Source organism: Perca flavescens, chromosome 21 (genome assembly GCF_004354835.1).
Source record: "Perca flavescens isolate YP-PL-M2 chromosome 21, PFLA_1.0, whole genome shotgun sequence".
NCBI lineage: Eukaryota > Metazoa > Chordata > Actinopteri > Perciformes > Percidae > Perca > Perca flavescens.
In genome coordinates this window covers 4,027,093-4,054,044 of record NC_041351.1, presented here as the reverse complement: position 1 = coordinate 4,054,044, position 26,952 = coordinate 4,027,093, and the positions used below count along the sequence as shown (strand labels likewise).

The following is a 26,952-nucleotide window of genomic DNA, read 5'->3' as shown; positions in this document are numbered from 1 at the left end:
GGCAGAACATAAAGCCTTGTTACTGTGGCAGAGTGACAATGATGCCACTGTTTCCCCCCCACCCCAGAGAGAGTCTACTCGCTTGCTGAGCTGGCTGAAAGCCCTGAAGGAGACCCATGGCTCTGTGGAGCAGTCCTCTCTGTCCCTGGCTTCTTCTATTAATGCTCATGGAGTTTATCACATAGGATGGTCTGATCACAACACAGAAAAGGTAAGTGGACAAGCTTCCTAACCCTATGCCGGTTCACCTCCTGGGGGCCTTGTAGGACTTTTAAATTATTTAAGATATTTATCATTTTTACTTGTTTGCAGAGATGTCTACATAACATGGTGCAGGTCACCGTGAAAAAGGGCTCAGAGGAGAAGAGCTACAAGCTTGAAGACCTGCTGGAGCTACAGAACAAACTCATGCTCATGTCGTCCAAAGGGGAGCACGGCAGAGACCAAGTCAACAGGTTCACAGAGGTCAGTGGAAATGTACATTGGCAAGAGGTTAATATTTACATATACTGTAGATGTTTGAACTACACAAATGGCAGAGCATCTACAGTGGTTTCATGATGTTGTATAGTATATGAACAGCTATCAAGCTAGCTAGATAAAAATGTTCTTATCCAACAGATACTGTCTTTTCTTAAGTGATGAAATTACATTTTAAAGTAGCACACGGTGTATATATTGTGATACAAAGTAGTTTTACAGTAACTTGAATGGCATTGTCAGCCAAAGAATAACAAGAGCTTTGTTGTTAAGACTCCACTAACTTCAACGAAACATTATGCACAACTTCTGAGAAGAAATATCGGTCTCTGTAGCTGCTAAATATTTCCATTTCGTCAACAGCTAGCACTAACTTTATCAAAAGTAGTTTACTGAAAACAGATGCCTGCTGCTGCTGTAAAAACTATACTGATTAGAATGATTAGGCTTAACCATTTAGTAAATGTGCAGGAAATCAAAACTCAAAAGTTATCATATAATTATTTGATCCATTGTTAGAAAATGTAGCTTTAGCTTTAACCAAAGAAAGCTAAAGATGCCAACTTAAATCCCAAAGTATGTTTTCTGAATTGTCTTCATTCCTGTCCACATGTACTGTAGGTTTTTGAAGGAGTTCAGAGACTGGGAACCATCCTTCTTCAGATGCAAACATCCGGCAACATGCTCTTCAGGGAATGGTGCGCTGAGGTCCAGTGCTGCCCACAGCAGCAGCCGTGCATCAAAGCCACCTTCTTATCCCTGAAGGGTAAAGAGATGGCGTATAACGGCGAGGTGACTGAGCAGCTACAAAAGCTGGCTCACTCCATGGAGAACTGCCAAAAGGAATGGCGCGCCTTCATCAGTGAGATGCGCTCCAACTTCAACTTGCTGAACCACTACACGTCTGAGCAGGTGGTGTACCTGTGCCACTGGATACACAAAGTGTGTCGACGGCAGGCACCAGTCCCTCCACAGTTATGGCTTTTACTTTTCCCCATAAAGCCTCAGTGCAATCTAACTGATGTCAGAGAAGCTTACACTAATGCTGCATGTATGACCACAAAGCATGAGGAACTGGAAGATGTTGAGTATGACGATGAAGATCAATTGATGTTTGTTCCTTCTTTGGACTTAACACCAGCTTCACCAGGACACACTGAAAAGAAAATGGAAGATTTGATGGAGTTTTCTTCCGAGGATGAAGATGACTGTGTCATGATATGTGATGACGATGCCACAGAGGGCGATGAGGACAGTCTTGAAACACTCTGGTGTAAATTCAAGAATGACATGCCACGCTACCTCGACGACTACTTGGACATCTCGTCTCTGGCCCACTTCCTCTCGTGCCTCTCTGAAATGGACCAGCAGCACATCATCAGGAACCTTCCGCTGGTTCTCCAAGACGGAAAGCCCAATCTTGTGCTCTGTCCCAGTGCAGAAGTTTTTACCACCGTCCTGTCTTTTTACATGCAGAGTCAAGATCAGCCTTTGCCATCTACTGATGAGGTTCTAGTCTGCAGAGAGGAAACCACAGAGGAAGAGGTAGAGATCTTTCTTCGCCGAGCTCTCGGCCAAGGTTCCGCACAGAACTGGCAGAAGATATACTCTCTTGTCAATCCAGGGCTGCTGGGATATGATGTCAGCGTGGCCTTGGGGGAGCTCTTTGAGAGTCTTGAGAGAAGTGCCAACCCGCATTATCGCTTGATAATAGTCAGTCCGGTTGAGCACCAGCACAGATATGTGCCCTCTTTCTTTAGCAATAACAAAGTACAGGCTGGTATGACTCTAACAGCCGAGACTGCCAGGAAATATCTGCATCACCACTTCACACAAAACATGTTGCCACAAAACCCTGTCGCACAGGTTTCTCCGGATCAGCTCTCAGTCTGGACAGTCTCATCTCTGCGCCCTGCAGTTGGTAAGCCTTACCCTAATTGGCATGGCATTATCAAAATGCTTATACAATAGTGACAAGAATATCATTTTAGAGTTTGTTATGTAAAAACTGATGTAAAATTGTGTAAAATGTGTAAAATTACGTAACTTTTTACACATAGAGGCTTTCACTTACAATATTCAAATTCATGGAATTTTTTTCTTGATGGAGTACATCTGTTTTTCTATCAATAGGGAAATCCCTTTATGTGAATCGTTTGTTTGAGAAGTTCCGGCAGACATCTCCCAGATCAAAATATATCAGGATCAGATTGATTGAGGCATGTGTTGATATAGACTCCTTGATTAAAAGTCTATCAGAAAAACTGGCACCCTTGAGAGAGCAGGACCCTGTTCTCCTGCACATTGACACCGCTGGAGTACGTATGCAAGCATTTATCTCTACGGATCACTTGTTCTGTTGTTGGTTATACTTGAGAGTCTTTTTCTTATTCAGCTTTGTTACCTGTCAGGTTCGTTCAGGTCTGGAGGAGCTCCTGTTCCATCTGTTAGTTCTGGGCTGTTTGAGCGACAGCCATGGCATGCTGTGGAGAAGAAATGTTGCTCATTTGATCACTGTTGAGGTCCTGAGAACAAACAAACCCTCTCAACACCAGCCAAAAGAGGTATTCATGTCGTCTTCTTTTTTAAATAACTAAAATCAGAAAATATCCCAAAATTCAGTTTGAATGTCATGTTGTATGTATCTTCAGACATTAAACAGGACTGGTAACCTATAACTTTTTAAACTTTCAATAACAGCATGTTCTCATATTTCATATGACTTACCACTCACTTATAGCATCTAGAAATAAGTGAACAAAGTCTGCCACAAGAGCAGTGTGCATTATTGACCATGCAGTGGTAAAAACTGTTTCCTTGGTGGTTAACAAATGCCAAACTAAATACAATACTAAATACATTCATTTAAAAAAAGCTTAAAAAATGCATTTATATTCCATTATCTATACTCACCTGTTGGTATTAACTTGGGGTCCCATAAATCTCTGAATGTAATGCCTTAAATTTCTCCTAATTAGCAAACATTGTTTAATTATTAAACCAGTTTGATCTGTGTCCTTGAGGAATTTTGAAAGTTTCAAATTAAGGGGTTGTGCCCCTTTTTAAATGCAAAATAAAAAATGACCTCAGGCTGCAATTCATTTAATGAATCTTTGTTTAATTTGCTCACACAGATGAAGCTTGGACTTCTTGATATTCTGCCTACCATCCATTGTAGACCTCCAAAAGAGGTGAAGCAGTTGTTGGCCAGTAGAGGGGGGTTGAAACAGACTTTTGATCCACTCATGGATGAGCAGGAGTTTTGCAGTGAGGGGATTCAAAGACCTTTGCAATACTTAAAGCGCTACAGCAACAATCAGAATCTGGATCGTTTTAAGTACCAGGAAGGATCCAGAATAGGGAATCCCATGGAATGTGTCGATCAATTTCTGTCACACTGTGGAATGCAAGATCCATCTTGGGCTGAGCTCAAAAACTTCTCCTGGTTCCTCAATGTGCAACTGAAAGACTGTGAGAACTCAATTTTCTGTGATCCAGATTTTCTGGCTGACCAGCTGCCTGGTTTCAAGGGCTTCATTGTAAAGTTCATGATTCGAATGGCAAGAGATTTTGCCTCACCGTCTCTGAACACATCCGATGAAAGTCCCACGCTGCACATTGATAACAGTCTGGAGGATGACCTTGTTGCCCGTCTGACAATTCGTAAGCATTGGGAAAATGAATCTCATCCATACATTTTCTTTAACGCAGACCGATTCTCAATGTCTTTCCTCGGCTTTAATGTGAGCATATGTCCAAGGCGAAAGACCCTCAATGCAGTTGATCCTAGAAGCGCCAAGATCCTGATAGAAAATGTGATGACGCAAAAACTATTTCAAGATTTGGAACGGCAGAGGATCTCTCTCACTGAAGACTTTGATCAGTTGTCCCGGCCGGCCAAAATCAAACGGATTTCATGTGTTGTCGGTGCAAAGAAAGGAATCATGGACGAAACATTTGATCCAGACCCAACATATGAGCTCACTGCTGACAATGTGATGAAGATGTTGGCTATACACATGAGATTCCGGTGTGGGATTCCAGTTGTCATCATGGGTGAGACCGGCTGTGGAAAAACCCGATTGGTCCGTTTCCTTTGCACTCTGCAAAGGGAAGAAAGACCAATTAAGAACATGGTACTTGTCAAGGTACATGGTGGAACTACAGCAGAGATGATCTACAGAAAGGTGAGGGAGGCAGAGATACTTGCTGAGAAGAATCGTAGAATGCACGAGCTAGACACCATTTTGTTCTTTGACGAAGGCAACACCACAGAAGCCATTTTTGCCATAAAGGAAATTCTGTGCGACCAAACAATGAAAGGGGAACCTCTGAAGGCAGACAGTGGCTTGAAAATAATAGCTGCTTGCAATCCTTACAGGAAGCACTCACCTGAAATGGTGGAACGTTTGGAACGTGCAGGTTTAGGATACAGGGTGAAGGCAGATGAAACAAGAGACCGCCTTGGCAAAGTCCCTCTGAGGCAGCTGGTGTACAGAGTTCACCCATTGCCTCCAAGCATGGCTTCTTTGGTGTGGGACTTTGGTCAGTTGAGTGATTCAACTGAACTTTCCTACATCAAACAGATTGTCAAGAAGCAAGTTGACAACCATCATTTGCCAGTGAACTGCAAGGACATCATTTCAAATGTGCTGGCAGCCTCCCAGAAATACATGCGAAGTCGGAAGAATGAGTGCAGTTTTGTGAGTCTCAGGGATGTAGAGAGGTCTATGAAAGTGCTAGTTTGGTTTTACCAGCATAGCAACGTCCTTTTTAAAGACGGCTCTCATCTCACTGAGGCTTATAAAACACTGAAGTGCTTGACCCTTTCAGTTGGAGTCTGCTACTACCCGTCTCTGGTGAAGAAAGAACATTACCTCTCCGTAATTTGTGGGTACTTTCCGAAACCTCTCTGCTCTTCAACAGCATTGCAGGAACAGATTTCATCCTGTCAAGACTTCTTCCTTCAGAACATAAAGACAAGGGAGACCATTGCCAAAAACATTGCACTCAAAGAGAATGTGTTTCTCATGGTGGTTTGCATCGAGCTCAGGATCCCACTTTTTCTGGTTGGCAAGCCAGGCAGCTCTAAGTCGCTTGCTAAAACAGTGGTTGCTGATGCCATGCAGGGCCAGAGTTCCCACTGTGAACTATTCAAGGAACTCAAGCAAGTTCATATGGTCTCCTTCCAGTGCAGTCCTCACTCAAGTCCAGAGGGCATCATAGGGACATTCAAGAACTGTGCCCGTTTCCAGAAGGACAAAAACATGGATGAGTATGTATCCGTGGTGGTGCTTGATGAGATAGGACTAGCAGAAGATTCTCCTCAGATGCCCCTGAAGACCCTTCATCCACTCTTGGAGGATGGATGCATTGACAATGACAAGCCAGATCCACACATGAAGGTTGGCTTTGTTGGCATTTCCAACTGGGCTCTCGACCCAGCAAAGATGAACAGGGGAATATTTGTGTCGAGATGGGATCCGAGTGAAGATGAACTTGTGGAAACTGCCAAGGGAATTTGTTCATCCTCCCAACAAATTCTCCTGAAAATCAAACACCTGTTCCCATCTTTGGCAAAGGCCTTCTTGAAGATCTGTAATGAGACCACAAAGAATCAGTTCTTTGGTTTAAGGGATTATTACAGCCTAGTCAAAATGCTCTTTGCCATTGTCAAATCAACTCAACAAGAGCCAGATGGCGGACAGTTGGTCGAGGCCATCTTGCGTAACTTCAGTGGACAGCCAGAAGATTTTGATCCAGTCATATTTTTCCAAGACGTTCTCCAAAACTTAACTGGAATTCCCAGACCAAGCACCTTGCAAATGGTGAAAAAGAATCTTGACTATGACACCAACCAGGAGAGTCGTTACCTCCTTTTGCTGACCACCAACAATGCAGCTCTCCATATCCTTCAGCAAGAAGTCTTTCCCAAAGGAAACTATCCACCGCCTGAAATAGTCTTTGGCTCGGGATTTCCAAAGGACCAGGAATATGCCCAAATCTGCCGTAACGTTAACCGGGTGAAAACGTGCATGGAGACCGGCCGTACCGTCATCCTCCTCAACATGCAAAATCTTTACGAAAGCCTGTACGATGCCTTGAACCAGTACTACGTTTACCTCAGTAACCAGCAATACGTTGATCTTGGTCTTGGTTCCCACAGAGTCAAATGTCGTGTCCATACAAACTTCAGACTGGTGGTGGTGGAGGACCAAAAGAAGGTCTATGAACATTTTCCAATGCCACTCATCAATAGGCTTGAAAAACACAGGGTGGATAGGAGTACCGATCTGGAACCATGGCAACACAGGGTTCTCCACAACCTGAAAGAGTGGGTCAAGGAATTCTCAGGTGAGGCCTCAGAGGATTTCAAGCTATCTGACATTTTTGTTGGCTACCATGGCGATGCCTGTGCTAGCGCACTCTTACAAGCACTAGAAAGGAGAGCACAAAAAGTTGAAGACTTTGCAGCAAGACAACATCTACAGAATGAAAATGATGATTCACCGGAAGATCAACCAAATGAAACACCTGACTCAAACTCTGACGAACAGAAAGAGGTAACTGATAAGGAGGATGATCAGTTGGGTGATGCGATGGACATAGAGAATCCTGGAACAAAACAAGAAATTGAGTCAATAGAAAATGAATCCACTGACGTTTGTGATGACGAAAACAAAGCGATGTCTCAGAATGAAGAACTGATGGAGACAGAAAACGATGTTCAGTCTTCCAGGGAAAACGAGAAAGAAGTCTTCGATTTGGCTAAATGTCTCTTGTTGAACTGTGCCACCCCTGACGCTGTGGTGAGGCTCAAGTATTCAGATTTAGCAAACCAGGAGAAGGAACAACTCCAGAGAATGTACTTCCAGCAGCAACATCACCACTGCCTCCAAGATTTCCTGCAAAATTGCCTGAACAAGCATCAGGAGTCCAGCAAGTTCCTAGAGGTAGGCCACAAACCATTGCTCCAATTTAGTTTTTTCATAATTCCTTAACAATCTTTAAAAAAATTTTGACTTACCTGTCCACTTTGTGGTTTTGCACAGATAACGACATTCTCCAGCTTGCTAACCAAGTTAGATGTCAAGGTTGTAGCCCATGCTGTAGGACTGCACACGGACAGGATCCTCCTGCTTTCGCTCCACCAGTTTGACACTGAGGTCTCCTTCTGCAACAAGATACGGTACTAACTGTTCAGATAGCAGCAGCATCGCTTTTTAATTTAATTTTTGTCTTTTAATCTTTATCTTACTTTTCTTTCTATGTCAGGGGCTTCCTTCAAAATGCTGGCCACTCTCTTCACATTGTGTTAATCCAGATGGACCTTGAGGAATCTGACTGCAGCGATGAGCTCATAGCATCAGCAAAGTAGGTCTCAATGTCAAAATTGCAATATGATTCTATGCATGCTCAGTGGAAAAAATAACATTGCAGGTGTTTCAGATGTCCTTATGATTTCCTCTGCTTCCAGATATTGCACCATGAATTACTTGATGTCTCTAAATCATCAGACCTGTTGGGTGATTTTCATTGTGAAGGTTTCTAGGATCCCAAGTCAATCGCAGTACATTGGTTTCCAAGGAGGTGAATACTAAGTGGAATATGATCATTATTGCATTACGGTTATTTGCCGGCTGCATTATACATGATGTACAACAGGATTAAAGCCATGTTTTTATCTTTTGCATCAAAGGAGTCTGGCAGTCAGTGCATATTGATGACCTGAGGGATTCAGAGGACATGAGCCTGAACCTGTTGGATTTCCGTGGAACTCTCATTAGCCACCTACTCATCCCTGCACTGTCAGGTAGAAACTGTACATCTTCTGGATATTAACAAGTTTTGTGTTACAAATGGGAAGGACAGGGGCTTCACTGTTCTCTAGGCTAATGTTGTCTTCTGGATCTTTAATACATAGAACACCGTGAAGATGGAGAAACGGTGAGGGAAAGAAAAGACTCTGAGGTAGATACAAATGTCTCAATGTTTGTATGTAAATAAACCTTGTGTTGTGCTAGCGTAAAATACATTTAATTGTGTTTGTGCACAGGGAGATAAAGCCCACCTCCACAGCTTATCCTTAGTCAGGTCATGTATCCAAAAAGCTGTGGGTTTGCTGAGGGACCTCGATGGTGTGACATCGCGTAGCATGCAGCGGATGCATATCCTTCTGACTCTTCTTGGAACCGGTCAAGTGCAAATTGCAGGTAAATATTATCATGTAAGAATGTAGATGATAATATGATGTCTATGCAAAAAATGCATAGCATAGACAAACCCGATCAAAAAAATTCTGGCCAATTCTATGTATATTAATACTAGATACTAGCCAGAATTTATTTGACAGGGTTTGTCTATGCATTTTGTCTATCAGAACATCTGGCTTTGATAAGCAAATACCATTCTATCAGTTTTGTTGCATTTCTTTCTTGTTTCTGATGGATTTCAACTATATTAAAGCTCACTTTCAGAAGGTGTTGTTGAGTAGGCTGGCAGAGGGTATGGCACAGAGAGAAGTAATGATGGGCTCTCCTAAGGAGTGGATGAGCAGAGAGGCCAAGAAACGCCAGGCTCTGCAGGAGGGAGGAACACTGAGGTGAAGACATGTTAGCAGGATGACTTCAAAACGTATAAATAATAAAGATGAAGCAACTGGAAAAGGATCAAGTGATTTGTTTTGGGTATTCAATTCCAGTTGTGGATCTTAGAATTTCACTATGTACATTTTGAAAGATTGTCACTTTATGTGTACTCTTTAAAGTAGTTTCGTATTTCCAGTCGATGATTTGATCACATGCAGCTTTCTTTTGTGTCTTTTACTGACAGACATACGCTGTGGCGCTGTCTTCAGTCCACTGTGACTCCAATCTTGGCCAGCATGTTGGAGATTATGGATAGGTATGCAAATCTAGACCTGCTCTCTGACAACAGGCTCAGCCAGGGCCTGATAAAGCTGTGGTTGGACATCCTGGCAGATGCACAGATTCTTAGCCAAACGCCTCTCCAAAACCCAAGGTATTGTGGATTAGTACTTCTTTATAATTCATGCATTAACTTTAAACAACAAAAGTCATAGTTCTTCTTTGATTAATGCAATTTCTAGTGAATCAGACCAGGAAGTGCTTGTAAATCACTACTTCATGTTGGATGGTGAAGAACAAGCCTGCGCTGCCCCGTTCAGCTGGCTCATCCAAATGCACCTTGAAGGCTTGTGGGAAGAATCGGAATTCATGCCAGGTTTGCCTTGATCTCGTATTTTTAACAGCTAAATGTATAAACTCATGAACACATTAAGTATATATGGTGTGATATGGTTTCTAATGTTTTCCTGGCTCTTATGACTGATCCTCAGTAACAAAAGAGGATGGCACAGGGAGGATTGTCCAGTTTGTGAGCACCTTCACTAACAGCAAGCTGGGCAGCCACTTACAGAAACTCTCAGACGAGGAGAGATCTGAGTATAGCCACCTCTTTCTACAAGACTTTCTGCTGCTCTCGATGAAGATCAAGTCAAAGGATGAGCTTAGGGTACGGACAAGAAGAGTCACACATTTGTTTTCAACAATATGTTTATTGAGTTTTAACTTATACAAAACAAATTAAAGTCGAAATACAAAGTGACACATATGTGCAGTATTTTCTGCATGTGTATACAGTATAGGCATACAAGTCAATGAGAGTCCATCCAAATGACATAAAACAATCCAGATTTGAAGTTACTGTAATATGACCACGTTATGCAGGGGGTGTGGTTTCTCTACCCCATTGATATAAATCATTGTTCTTAATATAATCTATGTATTATCCCTGAACTTTTAGGAATGACTCCCAATGATCTTTAATGGTACATGTTATTCTTTCTCAGGCTTAACATAAAGACAGTTCCTTAAACCACTGTGCAATACTTGGTTTACCCATCCTCATCCAAGTTAAAGTAATCATTCTTTTTGCTTGTAACAAGACTTACACATATTTTGGGAACAGACAGTAATAGTCTTGACTTTCTACACATTTCATGTAAAGGTGCTTACCGGGGCCATGTTGGGCTGTGTGTCTGAGCTTCAGACGTCTGTGGGTGCCGTCACTGAGCTTTCTCCTTCTTGGATATTTGCTGCTGCCAGACATTTTGCCCCCAGACTGGACACTCTCTGCCACATATTTCTGCTGCAGCCCCAGCTAGCCACCGATGTCTTTCAGCAGGGCTCAAAGAGGGAGCCCCAAGAAATGGTGAGAATAACCATAAACCTATCTCTAAGCTGTGACTATTGCATGTGTTTGTTAAAAGATGAAGTGGTCAGCGATCAGCAATTTCCCATCCTCACCTACTTGCGCACATCCGAAGAAAAACTTGGCAGACCCAGCTTAGCTTACCTGCTGGTATTGTTTAGCTAAAGACACGGGGTTGGAGAAGATGGAGAAACCAAATAACTTGAAAATTCTCCTGCTTCCCTGATGTCACCAGTGTGGCAACCTTTTGCCTTCCTGTAAGTGAGTTATGGAAACTGGGCTCCGACAGGACTCCATGGTGCCTTCAGGTACACCTCGTTAAACTAATGGTGCATTCAATTACCTCTAAAATCAACCGAGAAACTCAAACTGTTGTTGTAAAGTACCCTTCTGCCGTTGAAATATAGTGATTGAATCGAAAATTGAAATAAAAATCATGACATAACAATTGAAAGTCAAATCAAATCGTGGATTTGGAGAATCATGACACCCATAGTTTGGAAGCATACAGTAGGTCCTTAAAACACAGACACTGTGTTACAACTGGTGTCAGCAACAAGTCAGACTTTTACTTGTTAGTTTGGTTTATGATGGGAAACCTTTATAACTGGCTTAACTTTAAATGGTAAGCATCGTTAACATCCTACAGTTGATAACATGATAACTATAAAAATGTTAACGTATGGCAGGTGGAGGACATTCTAGCTCTGGGCGTCTGTGTTGAGCAGACCAAACTGCTGACTGTGACGTCCGTGCATGAGTGCCAGCTCTTTGTGAACCAAGTGGAGTTTCTGCAGCCGTGTCTAGATAGAGTGTTCGGTCGGAAATACAGCACCCTCTGCAGCCCTGGCTGTCTGCAACATCTGGACTCCATCCGGTGAGTCTGCCCTGATGTACAGCAAGGAAAAAACATTTTTTACGTGTGTTTCAAGGTTTATTTATAACTTAATTTGGCTTTCAGGTCACTGTGGCACGGGATGCTGGTTGTTGCATCTTTCATCCAGCACGTCCTTTTCAGAGTTAAACAGAATGACTCCAGATTGAAAGAACTGGCTCTCAAACACTGCAGCCTTCACCTGAACGTAAGTAAAATGGTTTGTGAGTCTGTGTTTTCATCTTTATAAAGACTGAAAGAGGGTTCCCCCCCAGGAATGAGTTAGGTGAGGTGTTAAGCCTCAAGATCCGCATACATTTATTATTTATGGTAACATCTTAAACAACACTACTTTTTATTCATTGACATTTGCTGTGTGAAATAGCACCTCTGCTTTTTTTTTTATCCCTGAAGGCGAATGCGCTTTTTTTTAAAATTATAAATGTTCATCAGATTTCTTATTGTGTTTGCGGAGGCAGCCTTTATTGCAGGGGAGGTGGCCCGCCTCCGCTATAAAACACAGAGGGAACCAAGACCCTTAAAGGATAAAAAAGGACAAGACATTTCTTACACAGAGCAGAAACCATAGCTGTAAACTATTTAACATTACCAACAGGGAAGTAAAAGTCGGACGGGTGGGAGATGTTTTCTGATATTTCTTTCTAATTTTCTACCAGCTGATGAAGGAGTCCCCTGATGTGACGAGCGTGGACACTCTGCAGAAGCTCATCCGGATCCTCAACTGTTTTCATGATGAGTGTTTCGGCAGGGATCTGAGGTATGTCCATTTAAAGCTACGTTCAGACCAAAAGAAGCATTCTGCCGCAGGGTTGTGCGGTGCCGGCGGGGGGAGTGTCAAGGAAACGGCCCATTTGTGTGACGTCCTGTTGTTTTCTTTAACCCCCCACAAATGTAGCATGAGTAGACTTTATATTCCACAACTACTGTTTTCTGTCAGGTTGTTTATAGATTTAGATATTTTGTCTGTTATCTTCATCTTTCTATGTGTTGGCGTTCTAACCTCCGGTGGATTTGTGAGGACTATGGTTAACTGCTCCTCAGATCTCTGCAGGGTAAATCCAGACAGCTAGCTAGACTATCTGTCCAATCGGAGTTTTCCGTTGCGCAACTTGGCTCCGTCCGGCGCTTAGCGTCGCCCAAGTCAATTGTGATTGGTTTAAAGAAATGCCAATAAACCAGAGCACGTTTTTGTGTGGAATGCTGTGAGGACTAGACAGACCTTCCTCCGCAGCGCTGTGGAGGAAGGTCTGGCAATGCGAGACTAAGTCGTTTTCAACTTCTCACCGCCTTAAGCCTAAACGCACAACCCCCATTTAAAATGAATGGGAAGACCTGCGTCTTTGCCCGTCCGTCTGACGGCCGACGCAGGCAGTCTGAATGACGCCTAAGAGAACATCTTGACTTACTGTATAGGAACATCTCGCCATAATTCTTTTATGCATCTAAATAATTCATCTCTCTGGATGTTTTGTTGTGGAAAGGTTTGGCATTTCTTGCCCAGTTTGCCTGTCGGAGCTCACAGAGCCGGCCGTCCTGCCCTGCCAGCACGTCTTATGTCTGCCGTGTGTCCAGAGCTGCATTCAGATACGAGGACGTCATTGTCCTAAATGCAGGGCAGACCTGCTGACCGACTTCAAGCCGACTGTTTCTCAAACCATCAAGTGAGTTCAGTTTTTTTTTCTAGTAAATGTTTTCTGGTACAACTTACATTACACTACATTTTGGGCCCTATTTTAACTCTAACTATCTAAGCGCACGGCGTGACGCACCTGGCGCAGGTGATTTTAGGGCGTGTCCAAATCCACTTTTGCTAGTTTGACGGCGGAAAAAAGGGTCCGTGCGCCGGGCGCCTGGTTCTAAAGGGTTGTACTTAGTGTCTTCATTAATTCATAGGTGTGTTTTGGGCGTAACATGCAATAAACCAATCAGAGATCATCTCCCATTCCCTTTAAAAGCCAGGCGCGTTTGGACCTTGGAGCATTGCTAATATGATGGAGGATTTGCACCGTAATATTTTTATTTGTAATCTTCTGCGTGTGTGTGCTGCTGTGTGTGTGTGTGTGTGTGTGTGTTGTAACAAGCATAGTGTGGGTGCGCTGTGCACGAGCCTAGGAGCATTTTATTAATTTGCTGTTAAAATAACAATGAAATGCTGCGTTATTGACTTTAGACCAGGTTTTTGTTGGTCAATGGCGCGATCACTTCCTGCTTCCTCAACATAGCAATACTCCCAGAATGCACCTGAACACACCTCCCTGTAAGACCAGCACGCCCATGGGCGCAAAGATGGGCGCAGATGCATTTGTTATTTAAACGACGCGGGCGCTGGACGGGAAACTGACACCTGTGTCGGTCTTAAAGTAGCAAAGTCACTTGGGTCGGGCTTTGCGCTGGGCTGGGTGCAAGATAGGGCCCTTTATGTGTATGTGACAGTTTTTTATATATATATATATATATATATATATATATATATATATATATATATATATGTCACATGCCTTTGGTGCGGTAGACCCGGGTTGGATTCCCACTGCGATACATCAACCAATGTGTCCTTGAGCAAGACACTTAACCCCTAGTTGCTCCAGAGGTGTGTGTGTGTGTGTATATGTAAGAATTGTAAGTCGCTTTGGATAAAAGCGTCAGCTAAATGTAATGTAATGTTATATATACTGTATATATTTTTTTTTTAAAGAACCAAGGTGCCTGGCTCGGATCGGATACAGTTGTCCATTAATTCTTTCAGCTCTCAGTAACTTTCCTTCCCATGGTTCAGGGCAGCACTTGAGCAGCAAGCAGCGATCCGGGACTGCTGTAACTCCTTCTTCCTGGAGGTGGTGTCCAGGTTCTGTCTGTCAGAGGGACAGACGCCCGGAGATGGAGTGGTGGAGCTGCTCTTCTCCTTACTCGTCTCTGCTAACGGTGAGTGTGATTTATTCATTTATTTTTATTCTTCTTGACCACTCAACATACTTTAAAAGAGAAATACCAAAAAAAAAAATCAGATAATACACAATCATGTACAAATCATACCGATTCCATCAAAGAACAAAAATAAGAAAAAAGGATGAGTTTGAGAAGGAGCAGGCAGAAGCAAAAAGGGCTTTTCAGATGGGGAGGGACACTTTTTTAAATTAGCATAGTCTTAATTACAGACATTACCTGATAAATCCAGTCTTGTGCCGATGCTCTGACAAGCAGAAGCCCCGATGTCTACGTCCTGATAACTGTTTAGAAAACAGTTTTATATTTTAGTGAACTCACAAACAAGCAAGAATCAGTCTCTTGTTTATTGATTGGCGCTGCACGTAGCTCGCATAGGGAAAAGATCAAGACAGTTCAGCGGGCGGGCGTGTGCGTGGGGTTGAGCAGGAACGCTAGATTGCCCGCTCCCCCCTCTACCTACCCACTCGCCTCTCATTGAGGCCAAAATGCTTATAAAGTCCTGCTCCTACTTTACAATGTCATATTATTACAGGAAAAAAACAAATGACAGAGAGAGTGAGAGAATAAGACAATGATAATAACTAGATCACACCTGTCAAACTCGAGGCCTGCCTAGTTTTTTGGCACATTTTTCAAGTTTTTGACGCTTTCACTGCATTTTTGATGCTTTTTCTGACGTTTTTGGCATTTAATTCGACATTTTATAAGATTTTTTGGGGGGCATTTCAGCCTTAAATGGATAGATATGAAAGGGGAGAGAGAGGGGGATGACATGCAGGAAATCGTCACAGGTCGGACTTGAACCGTGGACCTCTTGCGTCAAGGTATATACCTCTATATATGTGCGCCTGCTCTACCAGCTGAGCTAACCTGGCCACACATTTTTGCCGACCAAACTGTAAGTGAGAAGACTTTATGAGACATGCAATAATACAGCCAAAGATTTTTGACTTTTTCTATGACATCAAAGAAATAAACTCTACATGTCTGGCCCTTGATGTGATTGTCATTTTCCAGTGTGGCCCTTAGGGAAGCAGAGTTTGACACCCCTGAACTAGATAATTGATGATGCTGCGATAATGAGGCGTCCGTTCATCCTTTTTATTTACTCTTTTGGGTGATGCAGGTGACGTGTACCGGACCAGAGAGCTCACTCCTTTCCTGGAGTGTGTGGACAACAGTCCCGTGGTGCGATCTGTGCTGCCAAAGCTGCTGCTGCAGGACAGGTGAGGGGAGGAAGTACTCTAACTGTTTGTCAAACGTTCTTTTAAAAGCACCACGTTAGGAAAATAAGAAAAAGTACAGTATACAGTCTACAAAACCAGTGAAACCGACAGTGACGAAACAAGCACTTGCTACAGAGTGATGCAGTCATTCTAAAACAAACAACAAAAATTGGAGATACAAAAATAAATGAAATTTTGTGGATTTTCATAGTCTCAGATCAGTGAAAGGACAACATGCTTCTCTACAGGTTTGGTACATTTTAAAAACAGATAATGTCAAAAAGTTATTCCATCATGAAGCTGTAACAAGGCTGTTAGAGGAACGCTGACTTTGTTTTGAGATATTGGACTGTAATACAGCAATATTTCATGATTCAGTCTCTTAAAAGATCAATATTTTTTACTGAACAGCAACAGAGGACAAGTAGAAATTTTTCCAAAATAGAAATACTCAAAAAGTACCTGAACAGTTTACTTACTGTAATAATTACAGTAACACTTTTCTAGGAACTAAGTGTGTGTAAATGGTGTTGTATCTCTCAGTTTTGAGCAGGTGAAGACTCACATTCAGACCTACCTGAGAAATCTGGAGGAGAATCTTCTGAACAGAGAAGACCGTACTGAACTCTACCTGCTGTTTGTCAACTGTTTCCAGGTAGAAGACACAAACTACACTTGTCCATCTGTCCTTTATATTCAGAGTGATGATTACTATGATGATTGTTATTTTTGTTTATTTTATTCTTGGCTTTATCTGTTAAGATTTCTCTCTGTAAGGTTTTTTTTTAACCATGGATTTTCTGCAAATCAGAATCAGAAGATTTATTGTCATTGTACAAGAGGAACAACAAAATGTTTAGCAGCAGTTCACCCATTAACATAAATCTAAAATCTAAAAAGACAAGAAATAAATAATAAAACAACAATTATAAATAGAAAGAAATATACACACTAAAAGTACTAGATATTGCACATGGTCTGCGTGTGAATGTGTGTGTGTTCCGTGTGGTAATGGCTTGTGGAAAGAAGCTGTTCCTGAGTCTATTTGTCCTCGTCCTGATTGACCTGTAACATTTATTTTAACATAATTGAATGCCATCGCTTGTTATTGATGCTGTATTTTCTTTCTTTTTAAACATTTTTTCTCAGGACTCTCTGTTGTGCTCAGAAGCGAGAGAAGTGGAACGGAGCGGAGAACAGCAACGACAAGCTGAAATTGGATTCCTGAGCCGGGTCGCCAGGAAACAGACTCCAGACCGACAACAAGACCCAGCCGAGTTCCTGCTCAACATAGCTAGGCTCCGAATCTGTCTGACCACTGCAGCCGGGCTGCTCAAGGAAGTCCAAGGTGTGTAATGCTGCTGAACTATGTTTAACTTAACCCTCCTGTTGTCCTCGGGTCAAATCTGACCCATTTTCAAAAAGTTTCTATATCACAAATTTGGGTTTCTTTCAACCAAACTGTTAAAAAAAAGAAGAAAGAAAAACAACGTGCATGGTTCTATACAACTAGAAAAGTAAATGATCAGTTCACTACTTTCATTGAATTTGGGTGTTGTATTCAATTTTATGGCATTTGAGAAAAAAAAATTATAAAAGAACGTCAAAAACGTCGAACATGCAACAAAAGTGTCGAAGAAGACGACCAAAACGTTGACCAAAAAGTTTGTATTTTAAATTTTGACCCAGAAAAACAAAAAGTTGCTTGTTTGGTCAACGGGAAGAGAAACACAAGGGTTAAATTACAATCTCGAAGATCTGTGTTTTTGTTTCACTTTGCTGGCACTTATGGCGATGAGCGGTAATTGCGAGTGTGTTTTTGGGATCTCACTTCCTAGAGATCCACACATCATGCTGCGTTACACACACACCCACACGTTAGTTGAAGAGTGAGTCTGCTGTGTTAGCTCCGCCTACCTTCTTTGGCGGACCAGCCACTGCTGGGTGATTGAAAACGCGTCAATAACTGTGCGCCGGTTGGGAGTTTTACCAGGAATGTCATGTTCATAATACTATTCTATAGTACTATAGTAATACTGCAAATACAAAAGCTTTCATCAGACATTCAACAGACATACAAAATATTCAAGATTATTATTCTAAATCAGTGGTTCTCAAGCTTTTTTCAATAATGTTCCCCCTTTGAACAGTTTTTTTAAACCATGTACCCCCTAACCAGCGATAATAATTTTTGGTAGAAAAAAAAGAGGAACAGTACAGCGATGTCAGCAATAGATTTACTAAACAGCCTTGTACCTGGAAAAAAACATTTAGATGCTGATGAAAAAAGGCGAAAAAACTTGGAAAAAGACAGTAGAAAGAAGCAATTAAGGCAAGAATAGGTCAAAAATAGTAAAACAAATTCAAAAAAGCAACAAAAACCATGGCTAGGAAGGCAACCCTAGGGCGACAAAAGTGACAAAAAAATTCAAAAAAGCGACAAACTTCGAAAAAGTGACAAAAACTATTTGCAAAAAATCTTACGTACCCTCAAAGTCCTTCAAAGTACCACGTACCCCCATTTAAGAAACACTGCTCTAAATCGCCCCAGTTTAATAATTCAGATTGTTGCATAGATATTTGATGCATCAATAAAATGAATACATAAAATGTCATCAGATGTACTATAGTTTCATGAATAAGGAAAATTTTCTTCATGACACGCAGGCGGACTTGAAGAGGCGGAGGCTGGGTACCTGCAGCAGGTGAGGGCGGTGTGTGAGTACTGTGGTAATGACTGGTACAGGGTTTACCTGCTCCGAGCCCTCTACAGACGCTCCGGTACGGACCACATACTGTCCCTGATGAACAACCCGGCCTGGATATGGCTCTTCCCTGCAGAGCTCCTTCGACTTCAGGTACAAAATATCTTACAGAAAAAGCAAAAAAAAACAGAAACAAGAAGGTTTTTTTCTTTCTTGCGAGTCATATATTTTTCACTAGTAATGTTCCCACCTTTCATGCTGTGTTGAGACATTTTATGTCGCTTAACTTATTAAAAAAATGTAATTATTACAAGGTACACTTGGAACAAATGTCTGAATGTGTTTTATTCACTTTAATTTGAAATTTATGAAATTCAATTAATATTTATGTAACTGTTTGTCTTGTCTGTGTTCTGTTTTACACATTTTTATACTGATTTAGACCTATGTGTCTGAAACTCAACTCAAAGTTGAATTGAAATATTTTTTTTTTCCCTCAAAGAGGACTGTTCCAACTAACGTGGACCAGTTCCTCTGCTGTGGGACACGATACCGAGCTGTGAGAAACGCCGTGGTCAGCGTTCTGCTGGAAAAAAGATCTGACACCTGCGTGACCGAAATAAAGGTCAGAGAGAATCCAGAGTGGATATATAATCAACAATGAAAATGTTAAAGCGCTCATATTATGCTTTTTGGATTTTCCCCTTTCCTTTATTTTGTTATATATCTTTTTGGCACGCTCTCATACTCTGCTTCTGACTGGCTAGTAGTCCTTACCTCTGTTGTCTCCAGAGCGAATAGGAAGGCTGATGAAAATGTGAATGTAGTTTAGAAGAGAAAAGGTGAATCAGTGATCCTGCTTCGGTGTTTTCGGTAGACGCTGTCATGTCTCCTAATGACCACTAGATGTCAGGAAAGCCACGTAAGGAGGAGGATTTAAGGTTGTTGCCAAATGCATGCTTACAGCTAAATTATAGTGTGTTTTAAACCATTTATGAAATCTTTGTATGCTGCTTATAAATGATACATAAGGTAAAGTAAATAAAGTGTTCCAATATGTGAGAAAGTTACTGTCTTTATCCATCGGGTACTTTCCATCTTAAACAGTAAATGATAGGAGTAAAAATAGTGGTAAAAACCTCTAACATGATCATTACATTTTCAGAAACAATATTTCTTTGCCAAAGCAAACATCAACATGACATCATGACTTTGCGTAAAGAGACACGCCCACTTTGTCACCTTTAAGCCAAGTGGCGTGTTATCTGTACGCATTTTGAGCTATCCGCATGTATGTCTACGCTGTATACAGCGGACGTAAACATACACGCCACTTTCTACCTTCTACAACACGCTAAAAAGCAAGTAACCAATACGAATTGGCGTGTCATACATAGGCCACTTCATGAGATCAGTCTGACATTTCAATCAACTTCAGGGCTTTCTGTATTCCTCTTTCACCTCTTGTTGTTTCATTTCCTCTGCAGAAGCTGAAGGGCTCTCAGATCAGTCTGCTGGCGCTGGCTTTGTTCAGACACGTCACCTGCCGCTACAAAACCCCCGGCCTCAACATGAATCCCTCCACACAGGTCAGCACACATCATGTCTGATGCAAAGTGTGCCTTTTGTTCATTTCCTTTCTCTTCTTAACACGTGGTTCTATGTAAACACATACAGGAGTTGGCGAGACTGGACGAGATCCTGAAAAACGTCAAGTCAAAGGAGTTCAGGGAGTTCTGCGCTGCGCTTCTGTCCAATCGGATCGGCGGAGCGGGCTCTTTGCTGCGCGTCAGCGAGGGTCTTTCGGGTCGGAGACGAACCGTCCTGGAGCTGTTGGTCCATCTGGACTCTGTGATCCTCAGTGAAAATCCTCTACTGGTTCCTCTTTATCAGATCGCCACCCAGCCTCAGAATGTTACAGTAAGACACCTCTTATCTCTTACTTTAAGGGGCTCTCCACCGATTTTACACATGAACTCACTTTACTCTTGGTTAGTACTACTTAAGCCCTATTCGCACGGGACTAGTATTACCAGGCGACCTCATGTGATTTAGAAATCCCCCCCATGCCTGTTTTGTGCAGCTCAGTAGCACGGGATGAGCAAAGTCTTTATTTTGCTTGAATTTACTTACATTCTTCCCCACATATGATGCCAAGGCTCTGTCAAAACTTTCAGTAACACTTTACTTGAAGGTAACTACATAAGAGTGACATGTCAGGAACACATGACACTGATCATGACACAGTCATGACACATGAACCCTAACTCTAACCCTAACTCTATCCCTATCCCTAACTCTAACTCTAACTTGTCATGACAAAAACCAAATGACACTTACTAAAAGAAGCGTTATGTCATAAACGTTTATGACTTGTTTATAATGTTCATGGCACGTTCATGACAGTGTCATGTCACTCTTACGTAGATACCTTCAAGTAAAGTGTAACCAAACTTTCATTTATTATTGGCAACGCAGCCAATCCGACCCCCAATCACCAAAATGCTAATTCGTACGGGACTAAAATACAGCAATCACACATCGTCTGTGTTTGTTGAAATCAGTAAACAGGCAAAAAAACAGACAGACAATATAATCCTGTTTACATAATTCCTTTGGCGGAGGTGAATCCTTCTTTAAAAAACAAGAAGACAGAATCTATCCTAAAGAAATCCAACACTTGATGCATTTAATAAAATACCTGAATATAATATACCTTACTCATACTCCAAACAATTAACACATTAACTCAACTTACTTTTCCTCCAAGAACTCCTTTCTGCCAACAATGCCTGATGATCACACAAGTGAAGTCATGCAATGGTTGACTCAAGGCAACAAAACACAGCTGTACTGTAAGTATTTGACTTTATAAAGGTTTAGGTTATTTTTTGATCATCAGTGCATATATAATGGGTTTCTTTTAATCTTTTGCAGCTTGTGCCAACGGACATCCATTCGTTGTGACAGAGGTATGAGATGTTTTTGTGTCCCTCTTGGCAAACATTTTTAAAGTTCAACAACGGTTCAATAATTAACACATGCATCTGTATTGTCCCATAGTGTGGGAGACCAATGGTTTTAGCAATATGTCACAAATGTGGAGTTCCAATTGGTGGGATAAACCACAACCCAGTAGAGGGATTTACACAACAAAGGTATACTGTAAATCTCTTCAGTCAACAAGCTTTCTGACAGTGTATTCAGTCAAAGGTTTGTGTTTAATTTAATTGGTGTTCCTCCCTGTGTGTATGAAGTGTCAGAGATCAAACTCGGACGGGACACGTATTAGGAGAGGCTGGCCAGAGGTCTGAAGCCCCGGAGAGACAGCTGACTTCTGCTCAGTCCTGCATCCTGCGGCTGCTCACACACCTCGCCATGCTCCAAGGCGCTTTAACAAATCCCAGAGTGAGACTAATGCCCGTCATACACTAGAAGACTTTAAACAGACTTTGAAAAAACTAAAGTCTGACACCATCTCACATCTAACGTTAAAGACTGTCACAATATGTAAAGACTGGGTGATCTTTCAGGGTAACACATTGCAAGACTATAACTAGATTCGTTTTGAAAATGAAACCAAGCTAGCTAGCTTTGCCAACTCTTTTCCAACGAAAGTAGCTAGCACCAGCTCCAAAAGTCGCTAAAAGTAGCTAGATGTCATACGCTCATTTACATATGTGTGATGTCATTACGCAATAATTTGCATAAAGCTTAGTGGGCTGCTCCTCTGCCACAGAACAGAAGAGAGAGATGACTGTTTTGGTGACCAAGAGAGAAATACCTTGTGTGCTTGCCGGACAGCGTTTGTGAAAAAAAGTCGCTAAGATTGTCTGAAAAGTTGCGAAATCTTGCTAAGTTGGCAACACACTGGAGGGCTCAGCAACAGGTGAAACATATCAGGGCGGGGCAGACAATCAGAAAGGCGGGAAAGCAGAAGACAGGAAGTAAAACAGGACATAACATGGGAGAGGAGAGAGAGAGAGAGAGAGAGAGAGAGAGAGAGAGAGAGAGAGAGAGAGAGACTACAAAATAAAACAGGAAAAACTACAACAGAAACCCACAATCGTGACAACATTTGCACCAGATTTTACACGTCAGCGGTATTGAATCATGTACTGACCCTCCTGTGGTGGTGGTGCTGGTGGTGTTGTAGGGAGTCAGTGACATGATCCACCCCAGGCCCCGTGATGTTTCCAACTTCCTGTGGAACCACCTGGAAACAGACATGCGTGTGTTGGGGCGGACGCTGGACCAGAACATGGACAACACAGCGGTGACCGTTCATCTGATCCTCAACACCTGCGCAGATTTCACTCCAGGTGACTTTCCATTTTCAGCATGTTGGTTTTGTTGATTTATTTTGACTTTCTTCTCTCTTTATTTTCTCTCCTCAATAAATTGTTCTTTTCTTCTGTCTCTTTGACATAGACTATATGCTCTTTTTTTATTTGATTTGATTTACCGCTACCTATTGTTGAATTATTCTAGGGAAGCCAACATGCCAAACCCCTTTGATGGTTTTTCTGGGTTTTCCTTTGTCTTTTTTACTTCATGTCTCGTAAATTTATCGTTGCTTTGTTTTTCTTTAATATATGTGGTAAAATAAATCAATTAAATCAAATCAAAAACATGCATAACTCTGCTGTGCTACACTTATTGCGGAGAATGCAGCCGACAGGGTTGTTCAATTAAAAACTGCCACTGAAAGGAGTTAATGTGCTTGCTATATAGGTACCTGTCTAATGTATATGAGAGCAGGTTTTCTGTTGCATGAGAACGGACAGAGTCCAAAACTAATTTCCTTTCGGGGACAATGAAGTATATCATATATCTTATCTTCTCTTATCTATCTGAATGTTAACAAAGGTTCCCGCGGAGCGAGACCCGATCTGTCCTCCAAACAGGGACGGATACATTGGGAGAAGCTCGTCTGTGATTCTGCCATCAACCCAGTACTTCAAGTAAGCAGTACATTGTATTTAAAAGCAGTACATTGATTGCTTACAAGTCTGTAACTGTGAGTGGTTGATTTGAGTCAAAGACCAAAGAGATCATAAATGTAGAGTTCATTTATCAATAGGTAAATTCATAAAAGTGAATGTAAAAAGATCAATTAAAGACACATTTCTAAAATGTGTTGCATGATTAATATCATTTGAGAACATTTGATTATGTATAGCTGCAATCTGTTAAAGATGTCGGATCTGTAATCTGTTTAATCTTTTTTTTTTTTAAACTGATCCGTGATTGATTAGTACCAGAATCAATACTAATAGTGATCTTTTCCAAAGAAAGACACCAAGACGTTTTGGGTGATAAAATGTTGCCTGTTTTCAGGATTTGCAGGCGAATCTATCTGAAGCTCAGGAGAGCATCAGTGCCGACGACGGACTCGCTGGAAGTGCACTGATGAATCTCCTCTTCAAGGATCCTGGGCCCATGTTGTCGCTCCCCGCCAACTGCCCGACACATCGCTCCAACTTCTGGACTCTCCCGGAGACGATGACAGTGGAGCGTTTCTCTAACCTGGTGGATGAAGCACGGGGACGCAGCTCTTTACCGCTGCTCAGCCTGTTCCTCAAGAAGGTACCGATCTTCTAGCCTGGTCCTACCACACTCTGGTACATTAGCCTGGTCCTACCACACTCTGGTACATTAGCCTGGTCCTACTAGACTCTGGTACACTAGCCTGGTCCTACCAGACTCTGGTACACTAGCCTGGTCCTACCACACTCTGGTACACTAGCCTGGTCCTACCAGACTCTGGTCCATTAGCCTGGTCCTACCAGACTCTGGTACATTAGCCTGGTCCTACCACACTCTGGTACACTAGCCTGGTCCTACCAGACTCTGGTCCATTAGCCTGGTCCTACCAGACTCTGGTACATTAGCCTGGTTCTACCAGACTCTGGTACATTAGCCTGGTCCTACCACACTCTGGTACACTAGCCTGGTCCTACCAGACTCTGGTACACTAGCCTGGTCCTACCACACTCTGGTACATTAGCCTGGTCCTACCACACTCTGGTACATTAGCCTGGTCCTAGCCTGGTCCTACCAGACTCTGGTCCATTAGTCTGGTCCTACCAGACTCAGGTACACTAGCCTGGTCCTACCGGACTCTGGTAGTGTTAACTTCCTTGAAGGCGGGTCCTTTGGTTGTGACGTCGGCTTAGCATTGCTAGCGTTAGCCTTAGCCAACTCCTTCACCACTAACGGAGCGAGCTGGAAAATCAAACTTTTCCACAAAATTTTGCAGGATATCTCGCAGGAACTGTGGTTAAATTTAACAAAAAAATATCCATATATACCACATTTTTTGGAGATTGAATGAAATCTGTGGGAGTGTTGAAAAAACTGACACCAGGACACTAAAAAGGTTCAGGACCGTCTATAAAGACGGGCTCTGTGATATCCGCGTTGAAACGAAAAAACGTACTTTACATTTATTCAAAAGCTAAATCATGAGAGGTTTTTAAATGGCCACCCAGCTGAGTGTTTTCTGCACCAATTGAGTAGTATCAGAGATAACATGTTAAATATCAAACGTGCACAACTGAAAACATAGCTCTTCTGGGGAAGTTGTGCCGAAATGTGCTCTGAAAAAAGGCACTTACTTTTCCCAGAATCACGTAGGTTTACTTCCCACAATTATTAAAAGTGACAGCAAAAGTCCAGTCATCTACTCTAGTTACTCCAAATATTAAAGCTCTTGTTTTCGGGTCTCTCTGGTTTGCGCTCTTTCTCAGCGGATGTTGATGCACGTTGCATCACTACATGTTGTTAAAGTATATCATATGTGGTCCTGACATTATGTTATTTTTGGAGTGTTTGACATGTGCTGACTCTGTTTGTTTCAGATTCACTGTGTGAGGCAGTTACGTCACTTGCCTGAGCTGGCTGCTTTACAGTCGGACCTGCTGAGGGTGTTTCCTCGGACGTCAGACTCTACCGAGCAGACTATAGCACAGATGTTACAGCAGATACCGGCAGGTAGATCCACATTTTATTTTGAATTGAACGTACAACAACGAAACCATCATCCAACACCCCGCTGCTGACATCACACACACACACACACATGCAGAAATTTGCACCTGAAACGCAAGCTGCAATTCTCACTGACTTCCATTTGATATTCGTCATGCAGTTTGTTGTTCATGGATAAAAAACACAATGGTGTCCCATTTTTTGCCTCTGCACTGTGTGTCTGATGTGAAGCAAATGGCTTAACGCAACCTAGTCTCGCAATGCCAGACCTTCCTTCACAGCGCTGTAGAGGAGGGTCTGGCTAGTCCACACAGCATTCCAGGATGGGAGTAAAACTTGCTCTGGTTTATTTGAATTCCTCTAAACCAATAACAATTGTCTTGGGCTGGACAGAGCCACGGTGCCTCTGCAAAACAGCCTCTGGAAGGAACTTGTTTTGGTGGAACATGTGTACGTTCAAAAGCAGTTTTAGTCGTGTTCAGTTAGCGCCACAAACTGAGCTGTCTCCTTCTCCTCATCAGGCTACCAGAAGAAGATTCTGCTGGAGAGAGTGGAGAGATTCATCATGGTGTGGAACTGCCTCCGAACAGAGGTGGCAAACAGCTGTAAGCATGTCTTTACATTTAACTCTGATGTACACATGTACAGTAGATGTACCTATCTATCTATCTATCTATCTGTCTATCTGTCTGTCTGTCTTGTGTCTGTCTTGTGTCTGTTTGTCTGTCTTGTGAGTGTCTTGTGTGTGTCTTGTGTGTGTGTATGTGTGTCTGTGTTGTGTCTGTCCGTCTTGTGTGTGTGTGTCTGTCTGTCTGTCTGTCTATCTATCTATCTATCTATCTATCTATCTATCTATCTATCTATCTATCTATCTATCTATCTATCTATCTATCTATCTATCTGTCTGTCTGTCTTGTGTCTGTCTTGTGTGTGTTTGTGTTTGTCTGTCTTGTGTGTGTCTTGTGTGTGTGTTGTGTGTGTGTTTGTGTGTGTGTCTGTCTTGTGTCTGTCTGTCTTGTGTGTGTGTGTGTCTATCTATCTATCTGTCTGTCTATCTATCTATCTATCTATATGACTTAATGTACTGTCTCCCATGCCTGTGTGTGTGTATATAGCAGCAGACTTGGGTGCTGATGACTTGTGTAGCAAGGAGCTGACAAACGAGAGCTCTGGCGAGTTTCTGTCGCCATGCCGACACGGACCGGGGTCGTGTCTCCGGACTCTGGTGGACTTCCTGTCGGAGACTCACAACAGCCTGGTGCGGGTGAGCCGCCAGGAGGACAGGTCAGTACAGCCGGGCCACCGGCGGGTGCACAGTCTGCTCTGCACATCTCCAGAAAAAACTTTAGTCAAGCTTTCAGTCCTGTGGACGGCTCTATACACAAACTCACAAATTTGGATCTTATTGATGTCAAAGACAGAAATAATTTTCTTTTTACGAAACAATGACTACGTTTACATGCACACAATTTTC

General features: G+C 42.3%; 1 protein-coding gene across 3 annotated transcripts in view; it reads left to right on the top strand.

The window, feature by feature from the left end:
- The window catches only part of rnf213b (ring finger protein 213b), a 51,427-nt gene that overhangs the window by 16,244 nt on the left and 8,231 nt on the right, over positions 1 to 26,952 (top strand). Inside the window, exons 21-59 of one of the 3 annotated variants that reach the window (XM_028567237.1) lie at positions 68 to 211; positions 313 to 465; positions 1,102 to 2,401; positions 2,614 to 2,798; positions 2,892 to 3,044; positions 3,615 to 7,433; positions 7,533 to 7,669; positions 7,756 to 7,854; positions 7,958 to 8,070; positions 8,180 to 8,293; positions 8,405 to 8,451; positions 8,537 to 8,693; positions 8,947 to 9,082; positions 9,313 to 9,501; positions 9,590 to 9,723; positions 9,839 to 10,014; positions 10,510 to 10,713; positions 11,403 to 11,590; positions 11,675 to 11,795; positions 12,265 to 12,365; positions 13,090 to 13,269; positions 14,385 to 14,530; positions 15,681 to 15,780; positions 16,324 to 16,435; positions 16,930 to 17,128; positions 18,448 to 18,638; positions 18,988 to 19,110; positions 19,973 to 20,074; positions 20,163 to 20,405; positions 21,256 to 21,340; positions 21,423 to 21,457; positions 21,549 to 21,643; positions 21,743 to 21,893; positions 22,642 to 22,807; positions 23,355 to 23,449; positions 23,826 to 24,074; positions 25,349 to 25,481; positions 26,000 to 26,083; positions 26,597 to 26,762. In XM_028567237.1, coding sequence (XP_028423038.1) covers positions 68 to 211; positions 313 to 465; positions 1,102 to 2,401; positions 2,614 to 2,798; positions 2,892 to 3,044; positions 3,615 to 7,433; positions 7,533 to 7,669; positions 7,756 to 7,854; positions 7,958 to 8,070; positions 8,180 to 8,293; positions 8,405 to 8,451; positions 8,537 to 8,693; positions 8,947 to 9,082; positions 9,313 to 9,501; positions 9,590 to 9,723; positions 9,839 to 10,014; positions 10,510 to 10,713; positions 11,403 to 11,590; positions 11,675 to 11,795; positions 12,265 to 12,365; positions 13,090 to 13,269; positions 14,385 to 14,530; positions 15,681 to 15,780; positions 16,324 to 16,435; positions 16,930 to 17,128; positions 18,448 to 18,638; positions 18,988 to 19,110; positions 19,973 to 20,074; positions 20,163 to 20,405; positions 21,256 to 21,340; positions 21,423 to 21,457; positions 21,549 to 21,643; positions 21,743 to 21,893; positions 22,642 to 22,807; positions 23,355 to 23,449; positions 23,826 to 24,074; positions 25,349 to 25,481; positions 26,000 to 26,083; positions 26,597 to 26,762 — 10,325 coding nt within the window. Of the gene's footprint in view, positions 1 to 67; positions 212 to 312; positions 466 to 1,101; positions 2,402 to 2,613; positions 2,799 to 2,891; positions 3,045 to 3,614; positions 7,434 to 7,532; positions 7,670 to 7,755; positions 7,855 to 7,957; positions 8,071 to 8,179; positions 8,294 to 8,404; positions 8,452 to 8,536; positions 8,694 to 8,946; positions 9,083 to 9,312; positions 9,502 to 9,589; positions 9,724 to 9,838; positions 10,015 to 10,509; positions 10,714 to 11,402; positions 11,591 to 11,674; positions 11,796 to 12,264; positions 12,366 to 13,089; positions 13,274 to 14,384; positions 14,531 to 15,680; positions 15,781 to 16,323; positions 16,436 to 16,929; positions 17,129 to 18,447; positions 18,639 to 18,987; positions 19,111 to 19,972; positions 20,075 to 20,162; positions 20,406 to 21,255; positions 21,341 to 21,422; positions 21,458 to 21,548; positions 21,644 to 21,742; positions 21,894 to 22,641; positions 22,808 to 23,354; positions 23,450 to 23,825; positions 24,075 to 25,348; positions 25,482 to 25,999; positions 26,084 to 26,593; positions 26,763 to 26,952 lie in introns of those variants that run through there. The other 2 variants (XM_028567236.1, XM_028567238.1) reach the window with 2 other exon arrangements.